The sequence below is a fragment of the Sylvia atricapilla genome, chromosome 15 (assembly GCF_009819655.1).
Source record: "Sylvia atricapilla isolate bSylAtr1 chromosome 15, bSylAtr1.pri, whole genome shotgun sequence".
NCBI classification, from domain to species: domain Eukaryota; kingdom Metazoa; phylum Chordata; class Aves; order Passeriformes; family Sylviidae; genus Sylvia; species Sylvia atricapilla.
Genome location: NC_089154.1, coordinates 160,425 through 182,442, shown reverse-complemented (window position 1 = coordinate 182,442; position 22,018 = coordinate 160,425). Strand labels below are relative to the sequence as shown.

The window sequence follows — 22,018 nt, the reverse complement described above, 5'->3', positions numbered from 1 at the left end:
TGCTGTGCCCTTGCACCTGCGTGTCTCCCACCGTGCCCACAGAGCAGTGCCCCTGTGCTGTTTATGAGCCCTCTCTCTCATGAAGTTGGGGTTGGTGTGGCGGGAAGTGAGCTGAGCTTTGTCTCTCTCCTCCTCTCAAAGCAGAGCTTTGAAGTGGGGGGAAGGCTATAGGGATGGCATGGGAGTGGGGCACGGTGCTGCTGCTCCAGTGGGGAGTTGACACAGCTCTGTTACAAAGGGTGCTGCTAGTGCCACCACAGAAGCCTAGGAAATGAAAGACTTTTCTGGGTCAATTATTCTAAAAAATATCACTGAAAGTTCTTCATTAAATTAATCATGGTAGCAGAGCAGAAGCATGAGGGTAGTGTGTTCTGGTTAATCCATTTTAGTGGTGAGTTTGTTGGGCTGTAATTCTCCAGGTATATGGATTGTACATCAACAGGGATGAAGTGTGTTCACATTGCTGTGTCAATTAAATAGATCCTTGCTGGATTAAGTTGAAGCTTTCACTTATCTTCTGTTTTTAATTCCTTCTGTTTTAAGTTTGATGATATATTGGATTGTTGATGTGTGTGGAGGAATATGCATGTTTCCACTTCAGCATATTGTTGTGCCATAGTGCTTTGTAAATCACCCTCTTGCCAACCTACATAATGATACATTGCTACTAGACAGGAAAATACCTGCAGAGAATGCTTATTTTCCTTCCTTGTTATGCCATCAGTGGGGCTGGGCTGGTAACTGCATAGCACTTGTCTGTTGGTATAGATGAAATAAATACAGTTCTTAATGTTCTGTTGGAGAAACACAAACACAAATACAGTTGAGTGTTTTTTTCTCAATAGCTATTGATGGGTTGTAATCTTGTACTTTGGTTTGCAATGGCTCCAGGGTCTGCTCGCTCGAATCTCTGATCTCTTGCTGTGCCGGTGGACTTGCAGAAATTGTTGTCAGAAGTGTTTCGACTGTAGCTGTTGTCAAACAAATGAAGATGAAGTTGAAATCCTGGGACCTTTTCCTGCTCAAACTCCAGCCTGGCTGTAAGTTTAGATGCATGATTTCCTAGCTTTAACCAAGATGTAGGACTGCTCAGCTGTGATGAGCGTATTGATATGAATTGCAATGTGACATTCAGAGGATGCCACTTAGAGAGCAGGAACTTCCTGAGGGTGGGAATGCAGGCTACTCCTGGCATGGTGAAAAAGGAGTAAAGCTCTTTTAACTCAAATTGCAAGGTTAGTCTTTGTAAAAACCTCTTCTGATGGGTGAGACAGAAGCTGTTTTGTAAGCTGGCATAACAAGCTGATAACTGGTTTAGCTCCGCCCCCTTCTCTAAAGATGCCTTTCATCTTCAGTCCTATTTCCTCTTCAAATGGACCAACCCTTTGGAGAACTTCAGCTTGGCTGAAATGCTGATGAGGTTGTTTTGAAATCCTTTCTTATCCTAGTGTGAAGGTGGTTATCATATAGGCAGATGAAAGGCATAGCTCCTATGTGCTCTGAAGGGGAAATTAATTTAAAGTTTCGTTTAGCAGGACTTGATCTTCTGCATCACCATAGTACTCTTCAGAATTTCTTCTCAAATCATTAAAGGACCACAGCACCAGGTCTTATCTGGGGCTTTGATTAGTATGTTTGCAAATCTGCTACAAAGGAAGTCAGTGAAGTCTTTCCTCTTTTACTCCCTCTCAGTCAGGAATCCGCAGCACAGAGGTGACCCCGTGGAGGCAGTAGTGAAACCAAGAAGGGAGCAGAGCTCTCTGGCGTTTTAGTGACTGCCTTGTGAGCTGAGCTGGGCTGGGCTGTCTTTGTGGAGCAGACCATTTGATGGACACAGCTTCAGTGTCCTTGTGGCACAGGAGAGGCCTATTCAGTGCATCATGTGATGCTCAGACTTTGGTGCCTGGGCATTGAGGCACGCAGGTAATTTTATCTACTCCAGTGAGTATGTGCTGTTATTCTGTGTCAGCTCTGCAAGGTTCATGTCTTGATGCTGCAAGAAATAAATTTTCTCAGGCCTAAATCGCAGTCTTGTCCACGAACGCCTTTGAATTTAGGTAGAACAGGATGGTAATTAATACTGAAGCAATAAAAATAGAGCTGTTCAAGATGTGTTAGCATGTTTTTTAAATGTGGAGCAGCGTATTTAAGAGTCTAATATATGCTCAGAAACGTACTCACCTGCAATTAATGTGGAATGGAAACAAAATCAATGCTAAATAGGAAAGCATCACGCACAGGAGAGCGCAGTGAGTGATGAGGTTGCAGTACTGGACGTGGAAAGATTGGTGCAGGAGCAATTACATCTTGGGAACAAGTAGCTGGGCTTGTGGCAAGTGCGTGATTCAGAGCTTACCTGGTATGCTTAGCAGCAGGAGGGACATCCTGTGTGTTTTGGGGTGTGGAGTGATTGTACCAGGGTGTAGGTTTTGACTCTTGGATTCTTTATCTGTCTGGCTGAGGAGGTGATGTGAATGCTGAAGCCCTGTTCTTATTATCTCAAATCTCAGATGTATGGTGGCTTTGCAGATGACTTGGACTTTGCCATGGGCAGAGAACATGGAGACCTTTGGACTCATAAAATGCTCTCTTCAGCCTGTATTGTTTCCCTCTGGTCCTGCTCCATTTGAAAGTCTCTAAAATAAATTCTTGGCATGGCAGAGGACAGCACTCTCTGGTGAAAAACAGCCCATTTCTTCAACACTATTGCACTTTATGGTTCACCTGCAGATGCTCAGCCCTGGGAAGGGTCCCTGTGACCCCAGCCCAGGCCATTTATTTATCTTTCCATCCAGCTCTGGGTGGTTTGGTGCAGTTGGGGTCTCCTGTTCTGCTCTAATGCTGAGGGAAGGTCAGTTCCCACAGGTAAAGCCTGAGAGGGGCAGCAGGCACCAAAGAGGAGGACACAGGAGAGAAGGAGTTTTGCTTTGCCAGGAGACCTTGGGGTCACTGAAGTCACCATCTCCTGCGACACAGTTGCAAACCTGTGATCTCTAAGGATGCCTGTTGACATACATTGATGTAGAAGTTGGAGATGAGGCTTTGCTTGTTTGAAAATGCTGTGGGCTCCTCTTGAGCTGGCATGGACCCAGATTGGTGACAGACAATGTGATAATGCTTTGTGCTTCCTGGGTGATTTTGCTGAAAAATGGCGAGGGAGCACAGAAATTATTTAAGTCAGGAGGACAAAGAGAAAGAAAAATTATTTAAGTGAGGAGGGCAAAGATAGGAAGAAGCAGAGGACCCAAGGGGATGTGATTGAGAGGAGAGGGGGAAGAAATGAGCCTCTTGAGGAACAAGGGTCTGGAAGATGAAAAGAAAGTCAAAAGCAGAGGCCAGAGCCAGATTTGGTATATTTTTTTTGCTGATGAATAGGAGACCCAAATTTCTTGTGTGCTTCTTTAAGACACAAATGATCCCACGTTACCTCAGAATTTCGAAACAAAGAAGAATTCTGTTTTCACTGTGTTGATCTTATATTTTTATATCTCTGTATGCATTTTTGGATGTAGGGAATGATCTCTGGAGTTAGATGTGTGAACAGAGTAAGAGTTTGGACTTGTTCTTAGAATAAGGTTTTTAGTGTTTTTAAGTGCTCAGAGGTCTGTGTATGCCAGTTGAACCCCTAATTTTTTTCTCTCTTATGTTTGAAGAGGGAGCTTTTGTATTTAGTGTAAACCCCTACAAGGAAAAATAGCTTTGACATCACCTTATTTTGCATTTAGATGCACACATTGAATTTGGGAACAAATCAATTTATTGTGTTCTCTGCTTGCAGCCTGAAAGTGTTTTAAAAATAGATCTACGTTTTCAGCTGAGATCTCTCCATCTTGCCTATTCTTCATGGGCCTGAGACACTGGTTAAATGTAGAATGCAATTTGTGTCTTCCTCACCTTCCTACCCACTCCCCAGGGGAAAACTGTTTTTATGGTCCTCATTGGTGAATGAGCAGACGTGGAAATGCCCATGGTTGATGACCCATCCTTTATATTTTGGCCCTAGGTTTTCCCTTTGGCGGCTGAGACACCTCATTGTCCTGGAAATTCAGGAGTGGATGATAAAGCTGCAAGTTTAAGCCCTTCCTCTTTGGATAATATGGACTTTTCTCACTTTCTGAATTTTTTGTAGTGGCAATTTAGAAAAAACCCATAAAAACATTCCTGCAGTGAGTCCGGTTGTGTTGACCTGAGTGCATGGGAACTTCTTGTTATTTCATGAGGAGCACTTGCATCCTGGTCCTTGCAGAAATGGCCTGGGAATGAGAGTGGATGTTTGAGCTGCTTGTTATGGAATATTCTACACAATCCCCAAAGATAAACAGTGCACACTGTGAGACTGAATTGAAATCAGGACACGACTCCTCTTTCCAAAGGTTTGGATTAAACAGAAACAGAGCTGCTTTAACCAGAGCCAAAGTTTATTTGAGGAAAAATTATTGTGGCTCAGCAGCAATTTCCTTACTAAAGGTCATCTGTATGTTATTAACTCACTATTACGTTTACCCATTGTAGAACATCTTTAATGCCTCTCTTCCTGATTCCCTTTTTACCCTGCCTTGTTCTGTGCATTTGCTTCTCAAACACAGGCATATCCAAATGCCACCTGTGATTGTGTGGACCTGCATTTAGACATGAAAAAGCTATTTGTGTTCCAAGTAGTGATTATATATCAAACTGTATGGTTTGGACTGCCTTTAATGGGCTGCAGAACTGTGCAAATATTGTACGCCCCTTTTAGCAGAGGGTTTGGTTTTGATTATTAACAGTTTGGGGGGGTTTTGGGATGGGGTTTTTTTTGGTTTTTTTTGAGTTTTTTGTTTTTTTGTGGATGAGTATTGTGAGTCTTGACTTGGTGAAATTTTTTATGGATCCTGCTGTGAACTTTGTGGGCTTAGATAAGAATTTCCAGTTGGTTTTGGGAAGTTTGCTTGTTTGTTTTTATGCTTGTTGGGCTTTTCTGCAAGTTTACTGCTTTTTGCAAATATATCAATTGCTCTGCTCCAGTCATTGATTGCTAATCAAAATTATTCAACATATTTCATTTGTATCCAGCTGAGTTGAGCACATAGAAAGGGTGGTTTGGAAGCAAAATTCACACAGAATTCCCCTTTGCTTTGCTCATTTTGTGCTAATGCTTTCCTTGTGATGTGCTGCTGTTTTCTGTCTGGTGGACTGGCTGTTTTACAGGATGCACCACACATCATGTACCCACTGTGTGATTCCATTTCCATCAGCTGCACTCCCCTCTGAGCACACAGCTGCAGACTTTACCTCCTACAGTTGTTACTATCTGCTCCTGCCCTTCTTTCAGTCAAAGTTGGGAGATCTTAGCTTCTTTCAGGAGCCACTGCAGCTGTGACATGTTGGAATTTTTAACTAGAATGTCATTTTATACAAAAATAAGTTGTGTATACATATATACATTTAAACAAACTGAAAGGGAAGTTACCTGTGGAGTTCTCTATGATGCCAGCCTTCTGTGGAGTCTTCTCAAAGGTGCTACAAAACTTGCTTTGTCATTTAGATCTGCCAACTTCCCTGCTCCCACCAAGGTCCCTGGACAGTAAAGTTATTGTCTGCTGAGAATCACATCTGGTTTATAGAAGTCGATAAAAAGCAGCCAAATATTTTAAAAGGCGTGCCAATAAATAGCAAATCATGAATTGTGTCTGTAAGATCAAGTTTTGAAACTTTACTGGCAAACCTGCAATATTTTACCAGGAGGTGTGCGGTAGGTTTGGGATATCTGAGCATTGTGATTTTCTGTGCTGGTTCATTCCTAGTGAAGTCTGTGCTTCCAGAGCTGTGAATTACAGCAAGAAGCCACTGTTTGAGGTTTGTGGTTTGTGGGGTTTTGGTTTGATTTTTTTCTTTAGAGGGAAGTAGAATATTTCTGATCAACATCTGAGTTATGTGTGCCTTAGTAGCCTGTGTCATGCTCTAATACTGATAAAACCTTGTTTGAAAGACAGGCAGAAAGGTGAAGAATCTGTTTTTTAAAAAGGTCTGAAGTCAGTTGCTTTGCCTTTTGCTTGCCAGATAGATCAGAAGATATCTCACAGCATTGAGGGACAAGCACCCAAGATTAGCCCCAGAATGCCAGAACACGTTGTTATTCTGTATATACACCTTGTGCTGGGTTGAATCATCCAAAGGTCTCTCATTATAATAGGATAAGCAGCCAAAATGAGGACAAAGATGGAGACTCTGATAATACAATCAGCGAGCTGCCTCCCACTCTTCACGATGTTTCCCCTGACAGAAGGCGATCGTCGTCAGATACATCACGGTCCACTTACAGCCTCACGCGACGGATCTCAAGTAAGGTCGTCCTTCTAGCGTTAATGTAATTCTTGTGGGGGTGAAAATCAAACTGTAGTGCCTGCTCTTTCATCTTTTGGACAGGGAACCATGTCAAGTTGAAGGCACATTGATAAAAATCTCTTCCTATTTCACAGGAGCACAGTGGAAGTGGCCAGCCCTGTTTTTCTTGCTGAAGCACAAGCAGGGTAATTGCACGTGCAGATGGACAGGGAGGAAAAGTGCGGGCAAGGCTGTGCTTCAGCCTAGCTGAGGGTGCTGTTAAAAGTCCCACTGTAGAGCCTGTGCTGGTATTGTACAGACACAGAGTACCTGAAGGTGCACCCAAAGCTGATTTTTCTCACTTTCTGAATTTTTTGTAATTGCTGTAGTGGACTTTCTAACAGTCATTTGTGTGTTTCTCTCATTCAGGCCTGGAGTCAAGGAGGCCAAGTTCTCCACTAATTGACATCAAACCCATCGAGTTTGGAATAATAGGAGCCAAGAAAGAAATAGTTCAGCCAACTATCCTGTTAAAAACCTACACCCCAGATGACTATTTTAGAAAATTTGAACCAAAGCTGTACTCTCTTGACTCAAATGGCAATGACATGGACTCCTTGACAGATGAGGAGATCTTGTCCAAGTACCAGCTGGGCATGCTGCATTTTAGCACACAGTATGATCTGTTGCATAATTACCTAATAGTGCGAGTCATTGAGGCTAAAGATCTGCCTCCTCCCATTTCTTATGATGGCTCAAGGCAAGACATGGCTCACTCCAACCCCTATGTGAAGATCTGCCTTCTGCCTGACCAGAAGAACTCCAAGCAGACCGGAGTGAAACGCAAAACGCAGAACCCAGTGTTTGAGGAGAGGTACACATTTGAAATCCCCTTTTTAGAAGCCCAGAGAAGAACTCTGCTTTTAACTGTAGTGGATTTTGACAAATTCTCACGTCATTGTGTTATTGGCAAAGTGTCAGTGCCCTTGAGCGATGTAGACCTTGTGAAAGGTGGACACTGGTGGAAAGCCCTTGTGCCTAGTTCTCAGGTAACAGAATTTATCAGATTATTGCCACAGTTTTTCTTGCTGTTTTGGGAGTTGGTGTGTGTGTGTGTGGTTCCTTTGCCTGTTGGCAAGTAATGCTGTTTCTAATTAGTAATTGTCATTTTGTTAGCACAGCATCTGCTGGGTTGGGATTATGTGGGCCTGTGACTGGTTTTATAACTAACAGTGTGAGGTAGAGGAGCTGTCTTTTATAGTCATGAGCAAAGATCCTACGTCAGCTTAAACGAGAACAATTCAAGCCTGCTCTGGAAGTCTGTACCTTTGGAAAGGTGTTTCTTGTCACTGCAGCGACCTGCATCCATTCTCAGGAATGCTGTCACACCCAGGTCATTCCTGTGCTCTGAGGACACAAGGGGAACCCCTGCTGCCAGTTCAGTAATGATTTGATTCAATAAAACATGTAGAAGATGTAATCTGCCCAGATCTGTGGCATAATGCAAAAGCAACAATCTGCACAGGAGTGGTAGATTTATTTTCATCAGATGCCTGAAGAAACTAAATTTGCCATAAATATTTGTCTGATGCAAGCGGGATGTTGCATGCATTTTGGGCATTTCAACCATCCAGTGGGATGGGAAGAGAAGATGCAGAGGGTCTGTGTGCTTTCACCTCTGTTCTCAGGAAAGGGCCACCTTCTTGCCAGCCAAGTAAAGGGCTGTTCAGTGGAAAGATCTGAGCTTTGCAGCCAGGAATGGTAGTTACCTACCAAATTTACCACTAGTGGCATCACTCACATAGCTAGATGCACAGAACCCCATGAAAAGGCAAGAGGAGAACATAGTGTGAACAGCATCTCAAATGTTTGTACTAAAGACAGGAATATCACACGAAGTTGTTGTAACAAGCTGGCCTCTCCCGGTTCCTTTCCAGCTCACAAATTGCTATTTTCAAGGAGTCTTTGCTGAATTAAGCCCTGTTGGATGGTTCACTTTTTCTTTGATTTGTAGGTGTTCACAAAAGGGTGCCATAGCCAGAGATACTGGATGAAATGAGCAATAAATCACTGGCCTCACTGCTGTTTTATGTTGTGGGTTCAAGAGTCTGATTGGCAGTGGAAATTAATGATCAGACACTTGTGGAAGGGAAATACTCCAAGCAGTGTTTTGGAAGTGAAGCCAGCTGGGGCTCTGACTCTGCTTTGCCCCCTCTGTGTGTGCAGAGGGGCTGGGAGCACTTTCTTCTCTTGCTCAGACATGCAGCACTGTGTAAAAGGAGGAAGATAAGGGCTCCAGGTAACTGCAGGAGAGCCAGCTGGATTTCCTGTAACAGAAGTAGGAATGTTATGGGATTAGCTTGAACAGTGTTCAGGCGAGAAAATAAAATTTTGAAAGCGGTGGACAAGTCATAGTCATGGGCTCCCTGAACATGTATTTTAGTAGGGCATGTCGTTGCATCCCATTATCCTCCTGTGATTCCCACCATGCAGTTTTGCTTCTCCCCCTGCTCCCTACTTTTGCATGACAAATACTTCTCTGTGTTTTGCATCTCTTTATGAGTAACATGGACTCATTCCACAGCTAATACAGACCTTGATTAGAAAAGATCATCTCTGCCTTTATGTGCCAAGCTCGGAGCCAACTCTTTCTTTCCCCCTCTCCAAAGTTTCATTGAAAGCTACTGCGGTTTTCAGCAGTGCTGTCTGCTTCACCAGCATTCAAGATAAATTATTTATGCAGAAGTTGGCATTTCTGATATTTATAAAAGGAAAGAGAAAGACAAAAGTCCATTTGAATGCACAGGCTTAAAAGCCTTTTGCATTTATGCCCTTGCTATCATACAGAAAAACTTAGGCAAAAATTCCTCCCCGTTTTGATCAGTTAAGTGGTCCTTTCATATCTTTTTGCTGTTTTTACCTCAGCTGGCAGACTGCAACTGTAAAGGGATCAACAGTGCTTGTACAGACATCCAAGGATGATGTTTGCCATCGTCTTCCCATATTTTCTCAATTATAAAATTTTTAAAGTTCATTGAGTAAGGCATGCTTCATCCTAGTGGTGATTAAATTCATTGATCAAAGGGTTAAGATAAATCCTGGAAGAAATAAAACAGTAATGCTTATTGTTTTGAAAAAATACATTTTAATGTCTCTTGATAACAGTGATGTTTGTGCTAGAATTTTCTGAGGGTTTTTTTAATACTAGTTGGAGCCTTTTGCCTGTGGAAGGATAGATTTGACATGCTGACAATTTTTTTCATACTTCTCCCTTTTTTGCTTGATTAGCTGAGGGACAGACAGCCTTTATCAGTTTCTGGTTGGATTGAACCTGAGCCCGCTGAAGTGTGCTTTGTGTTGAGAGATTGTGATGGATGGGGACAAAAAAATACATACATATATATATATACACATATATATACATATATATATATACACGTTCAATTGCATTTTATTTTGCAAAAGGTGTCCTTGGATCCTGGAGAGCACCACAAACCACTGTGGTGCAGTTCTGATCATTAGCTGAGGAAAATTTGCCAGTCTGGGTTGGCTGCCCTGGGGCTGTGACATGGAGCAGCAGCTGGCAGCACCCCCACAGCCACAGGAGAAAAGGCTGAAGCAGGTGTTTGGAAAAGCAGTAACAGAAGGGGGAGAAACACAGACAGTCATAGACATGATATGTGAAGATGAAAGAGACAAAGTGCGTGATTTTTTTTTTAACCTGGAATTTATAGACAGAAACATCATGAGCTGGAGAGAGATGGAGGAAAGTAAATCCGGATGGCAGGAGCTGTGGAGAAGTTTTCTCTTCATGCTGGTGGGAGTGAGAGGGCAGCAGGCATTGTGAAAGAGCAGAGAAGGTGGCCAAATGCCATGAGCTAAGTGAATATCTGTTTTGCACTTGCTGTTTTCACCTTGAAGCCACTGACACAGAGTGTGCTGATAAAGTCAGGTGCCTAATCCTTGTGCCACTGTCACACTGAGTTCCCTCATCCCAGAGCCGAAACTGCCTTACTACAGGGCTGTGCCAACACTGTGAGCTGCAAAAGGTGAGGAAAGCCAGGAGTCTCCTGGCATGTGCAGCATCAGCAGGGACAGCAAGCTTCTCCCAGTTGAGGCATGGTCCAGCATCTACAGCCAACAGCTCTGTTGGTTCCCCTGGGAGCTGGACCCAGCTCCTTAGGCCTGTGGATGGGATGTACAGCTCCTCATTGTTGGAGAAATATCTTCATCACCAGCTCAGAAAGCTGCTGTGAGTGAACAAGCAGAGCACTTTCCTTGCTGTGAGGAGGTGCAGCACTGGCTGTGCAGCACTGTCCTGCTCACTGCTAGCAGTGGGTGGGCAGAGGACCCAAGTACAGCTGAGCAGCAGGCTATCCTCTCAGCCTGAGTAACCAGAGCTACAAACTACTGCATGCCAAGCCTCAGGCAGAAGGTTGTATCTGCACACAAGCACTTTCTGAGCTGGGGTCAACACACTTGGTGTTTGGGGGGATTGAGCCCCAAGCTGAAGCATGGGGGAGCTGCTGCCCAATGCATCATCAGAGCCAGCAGCTGAGCAGAAGGACTTATTCCTTGTGGAAAATGTCAGTGCAGGTATTGCAAAATTCTTTATCCTTGGTAGTTCTAGGAGGCTTTCTCTTGCAGGGTAATTAATGCCTTTCTAAAGCGCAGTAGCTGCTCATGGCAAGGCTCTTGAGTCCAGTCCCCATAGGAACACTCTGCACTCCTTAAATATCCCCTGAAATGCGTGTGGCTTTGCTTAATTACAATGAATGAAGTTGGCAGGCCTCGGTGTTGCTGGGCTCAGATTTACATATTTTGTCACTAAAACTAATTCTGAAGCACATGTTCAGGACCCCAAATTTTATTGACATATGATTCATTTCTCTTTTGGCAGATTTGAGTGGGCAGGAATGAATGTTTTAGACCAGCAGTGATGTGAGCTTGACGATTTTTCTGCAAAAGAAAAAAAAATTGCTTAGTTGTGGTGGGAAAATAGCATGAAATTCTGTTTTCCCTCAAGCCATTTTTATAGTGGAAGGAGTGTGTATTGGGCTTGCTTTTTTACTTCATACTACGAGTGCACTAGAATGACCTGTCAGTTCTGATGTTCAGGATGGTACAAGGTAGTTGCATGGGGCCATGTCTGCTCACCAGCTGGATGTTAAAATCACCCTGGAAGTTCACCTGTGGCCAGTGGAGGAGATGCCCTGGGCAAAGCCTGGCAGAGGGCAGGAAATCCCCGCCCCACATGTCACTGAAGTTAGAACTGTGATGGGATGCTGCGATGGATGCTTGCCCATCATGATGACAACATTTTAGCTCTTAACCTCTGGTTTGTTTTCATATTTTGTCTTGTGTTTTTCTACCATCTTCTTTTCTGTATGTTTGTTCTGTATGTTTGTTTTTCCTCAGTTCCATTTCTGTGGTTCCCCCCTCACCTTTCCTTTTTGAGTCTTTAAAGCTCCAGCACTGAAAATTTCTTCTTCTTCACTGTTCTCTCTTTATCCTTATCTGTCTTCTCAGTCACCTCATCCTTTCCCCTCAGTGCTGTTCACTCCTTGCCCTTCCTGCAGAGGACTGGGGTGTTGTGGAGTGTATTTTGTGGAGGAGGAACCCAGAGGAGAGGCTGGTGGGGTCCAGGAGCAGGACTTCTCCATAGGATATCTTCTTCCTAAAGCTTTTTGCACAATAGAGGCTTTGTCGTGGCCTTTCAAACTGATGCAAAGCCAGTTTGACTTTAGAAGGGAATTTGTGACACTCTTCATCATACATCCAGTTGGTGTCAGTTATGTAGGAATATTACTGCTCCTATTCATTGGTAAGTATATTTTTTCTCAGGTTCTGGTCCTTAATAGCTCAACCTTCCAAAAACAATGACTGTGTCACAGGATGCTGTAGAAAACCTGTTAGAGCAAGCTGTTCTAAACCATCAGTTTTCTAGTGTGCCTGGAGGTACCAACACAGATAACCTTGAGGAGGAAAATCATTCTGAAACTTCATTAGGAGCAATGCATAGATGTCAGTGCTGAGGTAATGTGCTCTGGCTCCTGTTGGGAAAGGTTTCAGCTGCAGAATTTTGCTGGTGTTGCAGCAATGCACAAGGAACAGTCTGGGGGGCTGTGAGCAAAGGAATTATGTGGTCCAAACAAGATGTGAGAATGGCATTAATTAAAGGCCCATCTCCTTTCGGGGAGTCTCTTTGTGTTTCAGAGATGACAGAAAAGAACAGAAAAGTTCTGGTTCAAAACTTCTGGGTTCAGCCCAGGCAGTAACTGGAGAAGGTTCTGGGTCACAGGCGAGCCCAAGGCTGCAAATCCAACCTGGCAGTGTAATACAGCCAGGAGTGAACTGTTAATCAGAGCTTCAGGAGAGTCTCAGACATCCCAGACTTGGTGTCACTCCGGCATCTCATCAAACAGGAAATTGCTTTTTCAGGGTCATCTGGGATCTCGGCACGAATCAGCTCATCACCAGCATAATAATGGCAGCTGAAATGCTGCCTTAGGCCGGCGGTGCTGAGGGCGTCTCGCATGCTGCCTGCTGTGAGCAAAACATTGAAGGCAAAACCAACTGTAGTTTCCTGATGAAAAGATCTAGAAAACGTAAAATTGGGGCAATTCCTTACTCTACAGTGAGCAGTGTGCCCATGGCACCTCTTGTGCATCAAGTCACATCCCCTCTCCTCAGCTCAGCCCATGAACTCTGAGGATGCCCCAATGTGAGACACAACACAAGGAGATGTTCTGTGCCTCTGAGCACGGGGCTGGGCTGAGGCAGGCAGGTTCTGGCAGCACGGAGTGTTTCCAAGCTGTGAGTAAGCAAGACTTATCACATCAGCAAAGGGAGCCGTGGCATGAGCTTGTCAGGAAAAGCGCAGGGAATGAAAACCTCCTGCTTCCTGGGGCAGCCCATGAATTCTTGGAGTGTTTGCTGCTTATGGCAGGTGACTGAAGCACAGGAGAGAGCTGGTGAGCTTGGTGCAGCTCAGCACGGCGGGGACAGTGCCAGCTGTGGTGATGCTCAGGCACTGATTCATTTTCCTGCGTGTTCGACATCCCCTAAGGCACCGGGCAGCATTTGAAGCACGTTTCCCAGCTCCTTGTGGCTAAGCTAGAAGTAATGCAGTTATAACATCAGAGGCAGTTGGCTGCTGGCATTCAGTGCCTTGAAAAGGCTGAGTCACTTGTCCGGGGGGTGAGCTCTCTGGGAATCTGAAAACAATATAACAAATGCTGCTGCTGCTCTGCCTGCAGTGGGGCTGAGCACACCCATCCTGCCATGGCCTTCGAGGCAGGGGCTCTATGGTCCTTCCCTCAAAATAATTAACACAAATGTGGGCGCTCTTGAAAAGCATGAAGTGGCAGAAGGTTGAGATTTGTGAGATCAGGCTTGATCTGAGACTGATTAAAGCTACTCATAATCTGCTGTCTTCAGTGGATCACACTTACAGAATATAGCATTTTATATCTCTCCTTTCTGAAATTTAAGCCTAGATAGCCCAAAAGATTTTTCTTGAGGTGCTGAAGTCCGTGTTAGGTTAGGTCCTGCAGAAAAACTGGGCCCTGCGTTTTCCTGTGGAAGCTGGGTGTGTTGGGCAGCAGTGTGATGGTTACACTGTAATGGCTCGTTCCTTAATCTCTGCAGGGGAACATGGTTCTCCTGCCGATGCCTAAGTGGGTGTTACAGATGCAGCCTGACACTGTCAGTGTAAAATGGGCTCTTTTTTGTAAATGGATCATAAATGCCAATGAATTGGAAGCATGGAGATGCTTCCCTTGCTGAGCTCCATGGCTCCTCTCTGGCCAGGGAAACGCCTTCTCTCCTGCAGTTCTTGGATAAGATCAACAGGTTCCATCAATGGAACTTACTCCACAAGTAATTATCCCAAATCTTAATGCAAATTTTCAGCACTCTAAGCCTGAGGTGACTGCCCCATACCAGCCTGCCACCTGGTTGTGCCAGAAGTTTGGTATTTGCAGCTGGAGCTGTTTGTCTCTCCCCAGCAGGTAGTAAAATTGCTGATCAGTTTCCTAATTTACACTGTCCAAATGCACCTGAATTTCTAGGAATTTAGGCCTGATGGAACCTGACCAGCAGTGAATGCAAGTGGAAGAAGGACTGGGTTTGCTGAAAGTGTTGTTTATATGTTATAAAAAATGAGCTGGGATAGAGGGCTGCCTCGTGTGCCTCCTGTTGAGGGTGGTGGTGTGGGCACTGTGATGCTTCCATCCTGTCCTGGATTAAAATAGGATTAAAAATCACTGACTGTTCTTGATGATAAATGTGTCTGCAGGCTGTTCCAGCCACAGACCTGATAGGAGCATTTTTGTGCAAAATCGAATGAAAGATGATAGTTTAAATCAATTAGATGGTGTTTAGACCACCTTGGAAGTGAGACTCTTAGATCCTTACCTCGTGCAACCCCAGGGCACACCATGGTGTGTGTAAGTATGGCTTGGACTAACCAGAGTTGTGAGTATTGTGTGCATATTGGGTCAGGCTTGTGTTGGGGAGTGGCTTTCTGATGGAAAGAACGTAAAACATCCTATCTTGAACAGCACTGTGGTGTGGGAGCTGGCCCAGGTTGATGGAAGAGAGGTGCCTTCTGGGTGAGGTAGAAATACTGTAGCAACAAAAGGAAATGCATGTGTTAAATGTGAATGTGGATGCTGTGGAGTCACAATACTGCCCCACAATGTGACCCACAAGATGCTGTGACAAAAGGAATTGGAGTGTCACTCCTTTAGGATATCAGATGCTTTTCCTGGTTGGTTTTCCCAGCAGCCCCAGCCTCAGTTTCCCTGAGCCACTGATGTCTTTGCTAGGGATTGTGACTTGTGTGCTGGCCCCATCTGCTTATGGACCTGGTTCTTTGGGTCAGTTCAGGCTGTGACTGTTCTGAGAGAGAGCCTTTTACTTTACTGTCTACTCACAGTCTCTAGTTTCTGTAATCTAATATTTGGGGGATCAGTAAAGATATTTGAACCTTTTGTTAGGATTGCAATACCATTGCAGCTCCTTTTCCTCTTGGAAATGGGCTCGGACGCCTGATCTAGGTTGGTTTTGGACTGTTTGACTGTTTGGGATGAAGCACTAGCTCTGCACTCCTGAGTGGACTTGACATTAGGCAGATGGATCAATTCCCTACCTGGGCTGGCTGGTGTGTTTCCAGTCTCCAGAGCTGTTTCAGTATGTGTATTTTGCATCTGACAGTAAGAGCCTCTCAGAGCCAGGTCGTGGCAAGGGGGGAAGAGGTTATCCTCATGTCTGAGGAGTAATGATGTGAGCTCTCCAGCTCTTTAATTACTAGTTTTAAGCATCATTAAGTAAAAGGAAAAACAATGATGGTTGAGCAGCTGTATTGATGTGGAGCTGTGGCCATGGTGCAGGCTGGTGAGCAGCAAGGGCACAGTCAGGCTGTGCCATGGGCTCTGGTAGATCAAGGGAATATCTCCTCTCAACTGCCTTGCTGTGACCCAGGGATGCTTTAACCACTGCATGTCTGAACTTCCCAAGTGGCTGGGCAGGAAGAGAATGTCTTCTCCAGTGGGTCTGTGTTCTGCACATTGATAAGGTCAGAGGTACCTGGAACCATTACAGATGGAGCAGGTAGAAGCTACTGACCATGTCCCCCTGCCTCCTTATAGGTCCTCTTTGCATGGCTATTGGGAAGCTAATAAAGGATTGGTGATTAGAGAAAGATCTTTGTTTGGGGATAATTTCTTTCTTGTTTCTGCTTAGCACGAGGAGCCACCAGATGGTTCTTGGTTGCAGTTCAGAGCGTGACTAAAAGTAATTTTTCAGGCACTTAGACAAAAGGGATTTATTTAGTTTCTCTCCCTTCTCTTCCCCTCTAAGCTCTGTTCTAAACCTCCACGTTCTCTTTTCCACGTTCTCTTCTGCAGAATGAAGTGGAGCTGGGAGAGCTGCTGTTGTCTCTAAACTACCTACCAAGTGCAGGAAGACTGAACGTGGACATCATTAGAGCAAAACAGCTGCTTCAGACAGACATGAGCCAAGGTTCAGGTAAAGGGCAGTGCATTTCTCACATTACTCATGCACAGATTGTATGTGCCTTTAAAGCAGACCAGTGAGGCTGAAATCTGTGGGGGACCCAGGGGGATTTGGTGCTCAGGTCCTGTTAATACAAGCTTTGTTGTCTTGTATGTATAGATAACAACAATGAAAGTATTTGGAACACTTACCCTGAGATACAATGGAGGGTTTGCCAAATTTGAAGTAAAGATCTCTGAGCCAGGCTGAGATGAGGAAGCAGGAGCTTTGATCCCCCTGTGCTGTGCTCTGTAAGGCCTGTGGGCACTGCTCCCTGCTGGCTCTGGGAGCTCTGGCTGGGAACTGCTTTGTGCCTCTGTCCTCAGGTGGTTTTCCCACGTTCCTGCCCCAGCCTGTGCTGCCGCCAGAATATTGACATTTTCCAAAAAGAACAGTATATGTGGTCTCTGTCAAGGCTGGCATTAACTGTGGTTTTGGCAGGGAATGTTTTTAATCCAGCTGCCTGACTTTTGTCCCCACTCTGCCAATTTCTGCGAGCAGTGTGGGGGTCCAGGTCCCAGCCGTTTCCAAAGGCCATTTCGAAGCACAGTCCATCCCTGTGGGGCCCAGCCCTCATGCACAGGGCTGCTGACTCATGGTCCCCCTAACACAGGGCCTGTGCTTTGTGCTTTTTGCCAGATCCATTTGTGAAAATTCAGCTTGTTCATGGATTAAAATTAACAAAGACTAAGAAGACTTCCTGCATGCGGGGCACAATAGATCCCTTCTACAATGAGTCCTTCAGCTTCAAGGTTCCACAGGAGGAGCTGGAGAATGCCAGCCTGGTGTTCACAGGTAATTGTGGTGGTGGTACCAGCTCTGCAGGGTCGTGGTTGGCTCTGAGATGAACAAAGCAGCCACTCTTGATGTGCAGGAGACTGCTTGTCCCACCCTGCAAGGGGTGCCCATCACTGGAGGCTCCTGGGGAGCTTAATTAGCACTCTGTCTTCTGCAGAAGCTGTCCCCAGCATTGCCCCCCGACAGCTGGATCTGGCTGGGAGTCGGTTCTGTGCTTAACTGGTCTCATTTGAAATGCTTCTGTGCAGAGGAAGAGGAGGAGCAATAATTGCCCTTCTCAGTGACACCCAACTTGGGCATAAAGTCAAAGCTGAGAAGAATGAGAGGACAGCAGTGAACAATCACAGAGCCCAGGCACTGGCAGAAGAACTTCTGTTACTTGATGTAGTTTGCTGGTGAGAGGATGCACCTAAATGTGTTCCACAGTGACCTTGGCTGTTCTGTAAGCAGGGCTTGCTCATGTCTTTGTTTCTAAAGGGCTGGGACTCAGTACCAAGCCCTGTGTGGCACAGCTGGGATGGACCCAGATCCAGACCCCAGAGCCTGGGGGCCACGAGCAGGCTCAGTGCTGACCTCACTCAAGAGTTTTGTCAGCGCTGGAAATGCTTGGCTGGGATAGGAATTTCTATTTTTAAACACTTCCTGAATCTCCTGTATTTGTTCTTGAGGCATGAAGACAGGCAGTGGAGCCTTGGTGCTGTGAGCAGGAGTGGCAGGGCACAGGGATGGTCCCTGGCTGGGCTGCAGTCCTAGCCAGCAACCTGCTGAGGCTGGTGGCATTCTCTGCCTTTTGCTACCATAAAAGCCCTGAGCAGGGCTGCAAGGACCCCTGTGGAGGGTGGGGGTCCCTCCCCTGCCATGACTTCACCCACGCTGTGGAGCTCAGGCATCATCAGGAGCAGGGGCAGACCTTGCCCTCTGCCGGGTCAGAGAGGCTGGGTGGTGGGGCCCACACTCTCTCACCACATGGACTCTCATGCTTCACAAATACTTTTTTGACAACTTGCCACCCATTGCCCACCATTTCTTTTGATGAAAAGAATCTGCTTCTGAAAGGATGTATTTCAAAGTATTTTTAAATTTTACTTTCTGCTTGGAAGATACAGGTGTCAAAGCTGGTTCAAGGAGGCTTACTCCAACTCATTAGTTTGTTTTCAAACATGTTATAATAAAAAGTGATGCTGATTAGCAATTTAAATTTTGCCCTTCATGCTCAGAAATTTCCTCAGCAAAACACCTGTAATTTATCACTGCTTGGCATGCATGTCACCCTGACTGTACTTTGCATGTGCAGCACTGAATTTGTTCTTGGAAGCTTCCATCAGGTGATCCTGTGACAGGTGTGAATCACTTGATTCTTGGTTTTCCCCTTTTCCTACTGGAAAAGGCAAACAGAGTAAAACCTCTCTGCAATAGGGAGGGTGAGAGAAACACCCTGCACCCTCCTCACCACAGTGAATGAAGTTAGGATCAATGAGTGGATCTCTTGAGGTTTGTTTTTTTTCTGCAAAGGGGTGTATTCCCAAATGAGCCAGTGGGAAGTTGGCTGATTCATCAGCCTGTGTCACACAGTCAGATTTCAGCACTGAGCCTCCTAAGTGAGGCTTCAATTTCCAAGTGACATATTGCTTGCTCTAAATGTTGCAATAAATAATCCCAGGCCAGAGGTGTCTCCAGCAATCCCAAAGCTGGGGAGGAAGGTGCAGAGCTTTGGGAGGAGCTGTGGGGCCATTCCCCTGGGTGCTCTTGGACTGAAGGGTGAGGAGCAGTGTGGTCACAGTGCTGCTGGGCTCCCTGGGCTGGTGCTGATTTGTTAAAAAAATATGGATATTGATCTAACACCAATATCCAACTATGATGGACAAAGACTCTCTAACAGTTTGAAGTTAGAAAGTGGATGTTTATTACGACGCCGGGCAGCGTGAGGGATAGCTCCCAAATACACACGCGCAATTTACAGATGATCACAGGGTCTTTTTATGTACAAAAGTGTTGAATACCCAAAACACAAATGCATATTCATGACTCTGGTCCATCCCATTCCCCACTTCGTATGGTAATTAGCCAAAAGCAATTAAGCATGTGTAGTTTGTTCTTTGAAATGGGTCGGTGGTCCTTTTTATGGGGTGGGGTCTCAAAATGATGAAGTAAGATGGGTCTTCCTCGCTTTGCCTTTTTAACCTTTTAGTGTTGGTGACACCTGGATCCTGTTTTCTCAAGACTATCTGATTTATGATCACATTGTGTTCTTGGAGTCTATTGATTAAGTTGACAGGTCTCCTGATTTATTGGTTCCTTAAATCAGGCTTATGTTAAAAAAAAAAGGGAAGTTTACCTCAACAATGTCTAGTTAGTAAAAGGGAAGTCTACGTCAACAATGTCTAGTTTAACTAAAGTCCTTTATTCTTCAAAATGTAAAGGGAAGTCTACGTCAGCAATATCTATTTTAACTAAAGTCCTTAATTCCTTAAAATTAATATCTCATTGCCTCTGTTGAGCCTGGAACACTTTGGTGTGAGATGTGGGGTTGGTGTAGGCAGCAGAGAGCTGGAGCCAGGGGTGCTGGTCATGTTGCTGTGTGTACAGCCTCCTGCTGGGTCAGTGCCTGCACTGTCTGTCACAAGGACCTCTGGATCAGGGGACATGGTGGTGGTGAAGATGCTGACCCACATTCAGTGTTCATCCGAGTGACAGATTTGCTCCTGATGTTGGTGGAGGTGTGTCCCCAACAGAGAGTGCAGCACCAGTTTATTCCTGTGTGCATCTGTGGGATTCTGCTGAAATGAGTTTCTGAAGTTCTGGGAAGGGGGTTGTGATGTTCCCCATAGAGCTACTTCTTGGCACTGTACAGTATCCTGCAGCTTAAGGACTCATGGAGGGCTTTGGGATCCTCTTGTTATAAATGAGAAGAAGCCAATTAAAAATAACAGAATTTATTTAACAAATTAAAAAGACAATTAAAAAAACAATAAAAAAACAATTAAAAAGCCAATTAAAAATTGGACAACATCGATCGAATGTTGGGTGGGCAGAGTGACAGTAACAACGGTACCGTCCAACCTCAACCACACACCCTATGTCCTGGTGTAAGGGTTTTTATACGGTTTATTTGTCCTGAGGCTAAATCCATTGAAAGTCCAAATATTGGTGTATCTCTTTATTTCCAAGCGAGGTCTTGTCAGAGGTTCCCGTGTAAGTGTGAGAAGACTTGATAGTCTTCCCGGATCTCGTCTTTGGGGTGCTGATTTGGTCATCCTCCAGGATCCTCTATCAAGATTGGCATCAGATGTCAAGCAGCTGTTAAGTGGAGGCCCATCCTTGATGAATGGGCCATCTCCAGTCCGGCTATGTCATTTCTGTTGCAAATTTTGAGGTTTCGAGGCTTGCACCACAGGTCTTGGAATCTCGGAGATTCCAAGGAGTAGCTTGGAAGTAGCTTTTAATAAACCAAATCCTTGATACACGAATTTATACATTACATTTACCACACTCTGTTAAGAATAATCAAGAACAAATGTTTGCCAATTTGGGTGTCTTGCAATGTGAGGAGCTCTATTTTGCATCTCTGCATAGCTGGGGTGTAGTTTTGTTGTTTTTTTAACTTAGGTGCTTTGGGGTTCTTTTTTTGCTGCAGTGATCTTGTGTGTTTTGTTTGGAATTGTTTTTTATTTATTTTCTCTTCTAATCCACATCTTTAGTCCATTAGGTCAGTTAATTAAATTTGCTGTTGAGTCAAAGTCCAATTGAAAACAAAACAATCCTACTTTAAGGGTGGGTGATGATGCTTTGAATGGAGAGAGAGAACTGTAAAAGCAGTCATGGGAGCCAGAAGTGAGTATGTCTTCAATAATTTAAAGGAATGTTTATTGTGGCTTCTGATTTTGGACCCAGTCTGCAGCTGTCTTTACATTGGCTTGGTTTCACTAGAAAGCCCTGGAATTCTGCCAGTTCCCATCAGCTGGGGCTCCTGGCTCCAAGTGGGGCTGGTATCACACTGCAAAGTAAGGCACTACCCAGACAAAGTAAGATTAACTTTGTTTTACCCCCTGGGTATTTTTCTCCTGTGTATCTTGAATCAAGCTATCTGTGTTCAGTGCACTCTGGTATAGATTTCTGCACTGTTTTGCTGTGATTTAGCAAAGGTTGTGTGTGCAAACATTGAAGACATATGGTAAAGCACCATTCCTGCATTCCTGGGGGGTGCTCTGGAGAGCTGAACTCCAGACCAAACTCAGGGCTGAAGCAAAGCTGGTTTTGGAGAGGGGCCTTGGGTGCCTCCAAGATGATGAGCACAGGAAGAGCTCTGCCTTAGCCAGGATTGGAGGAGGGGGTGATTGGACTGCTTCTTTGGTCTTTCCTCCTCCTTAGGCATACAGAGATTCAATACTGTAAATTATTTGCATTAACAGACCAAAATGCTTCTCCTTCCACACTGGTGCAGGACACCTTGTACCAGCTGTCTTCCTGCCTTCCTCTCTGTTCCTTCCTCAGACGCTTACTGGAGCTGTCACCAGCTCTCATGTCCCAGTTCAGTGCCCAGAATGAGGTGGGATGAGCTCTGTAGTAATATCCCCTCCAGGAAAAAGCAGCCAGGGTCAGGATTGCTGCTGCAAGTACAAGTATTGTCTGTTAACAGCTTCTCCCAGAAAAAAAAAAAAAAAAAGGCTGAAACCAGGAAAGCCACTGATACTCATAACAAGTTTAATGTCCTGACCAAAAAAAAAAAAAAAAAAAAAGTGAGGCAACAGCTGATAGAGAGGATGTTTGATTTTCATTTACTTCATCAAATGTTGTCTAGGTAATGAGCAGCCATATGCATATTGGAACGAAATGCACTCTTGTGGGTGGTTCTTTTTTC

At 44.9% G+C, this 22,018-nt stretch overlaps 1 protein-coding gene across 1 annotated transcript in view; it reads left to right on the top strand.

The window, feature by feature from the left end:
• The window catches only part of SYT17 (synaptotagmin 17), a 35,962-nt gene that overhangs the window by 2,988 nt on the left and 10,956 nt on the right, over positions 1-22,018 (top strand). Inside the window, exons 2-6 of the mRNA XM_066330326.1 lie at positions 865-1,040; positions 6,173-6,321; positions 6,733-7,352; positions 16,215-16,335; positions 17,002-17,157. Of these exons, the coding sequence (XP_066186423.1) occupies positions 865-1,040; positions 6,173-6,321; positions 6,733-7,352; positions 16,215-16,335; positions 17,002-17,157 (1,222 nt within the window). The remainder of the gene's footprint in view (positions 1-864; positions 1,041-6,172; positions 6,322-6,732; positions 7,353-16,214; positions 16,336-17,001; positions 17,158-22,018) is intronic.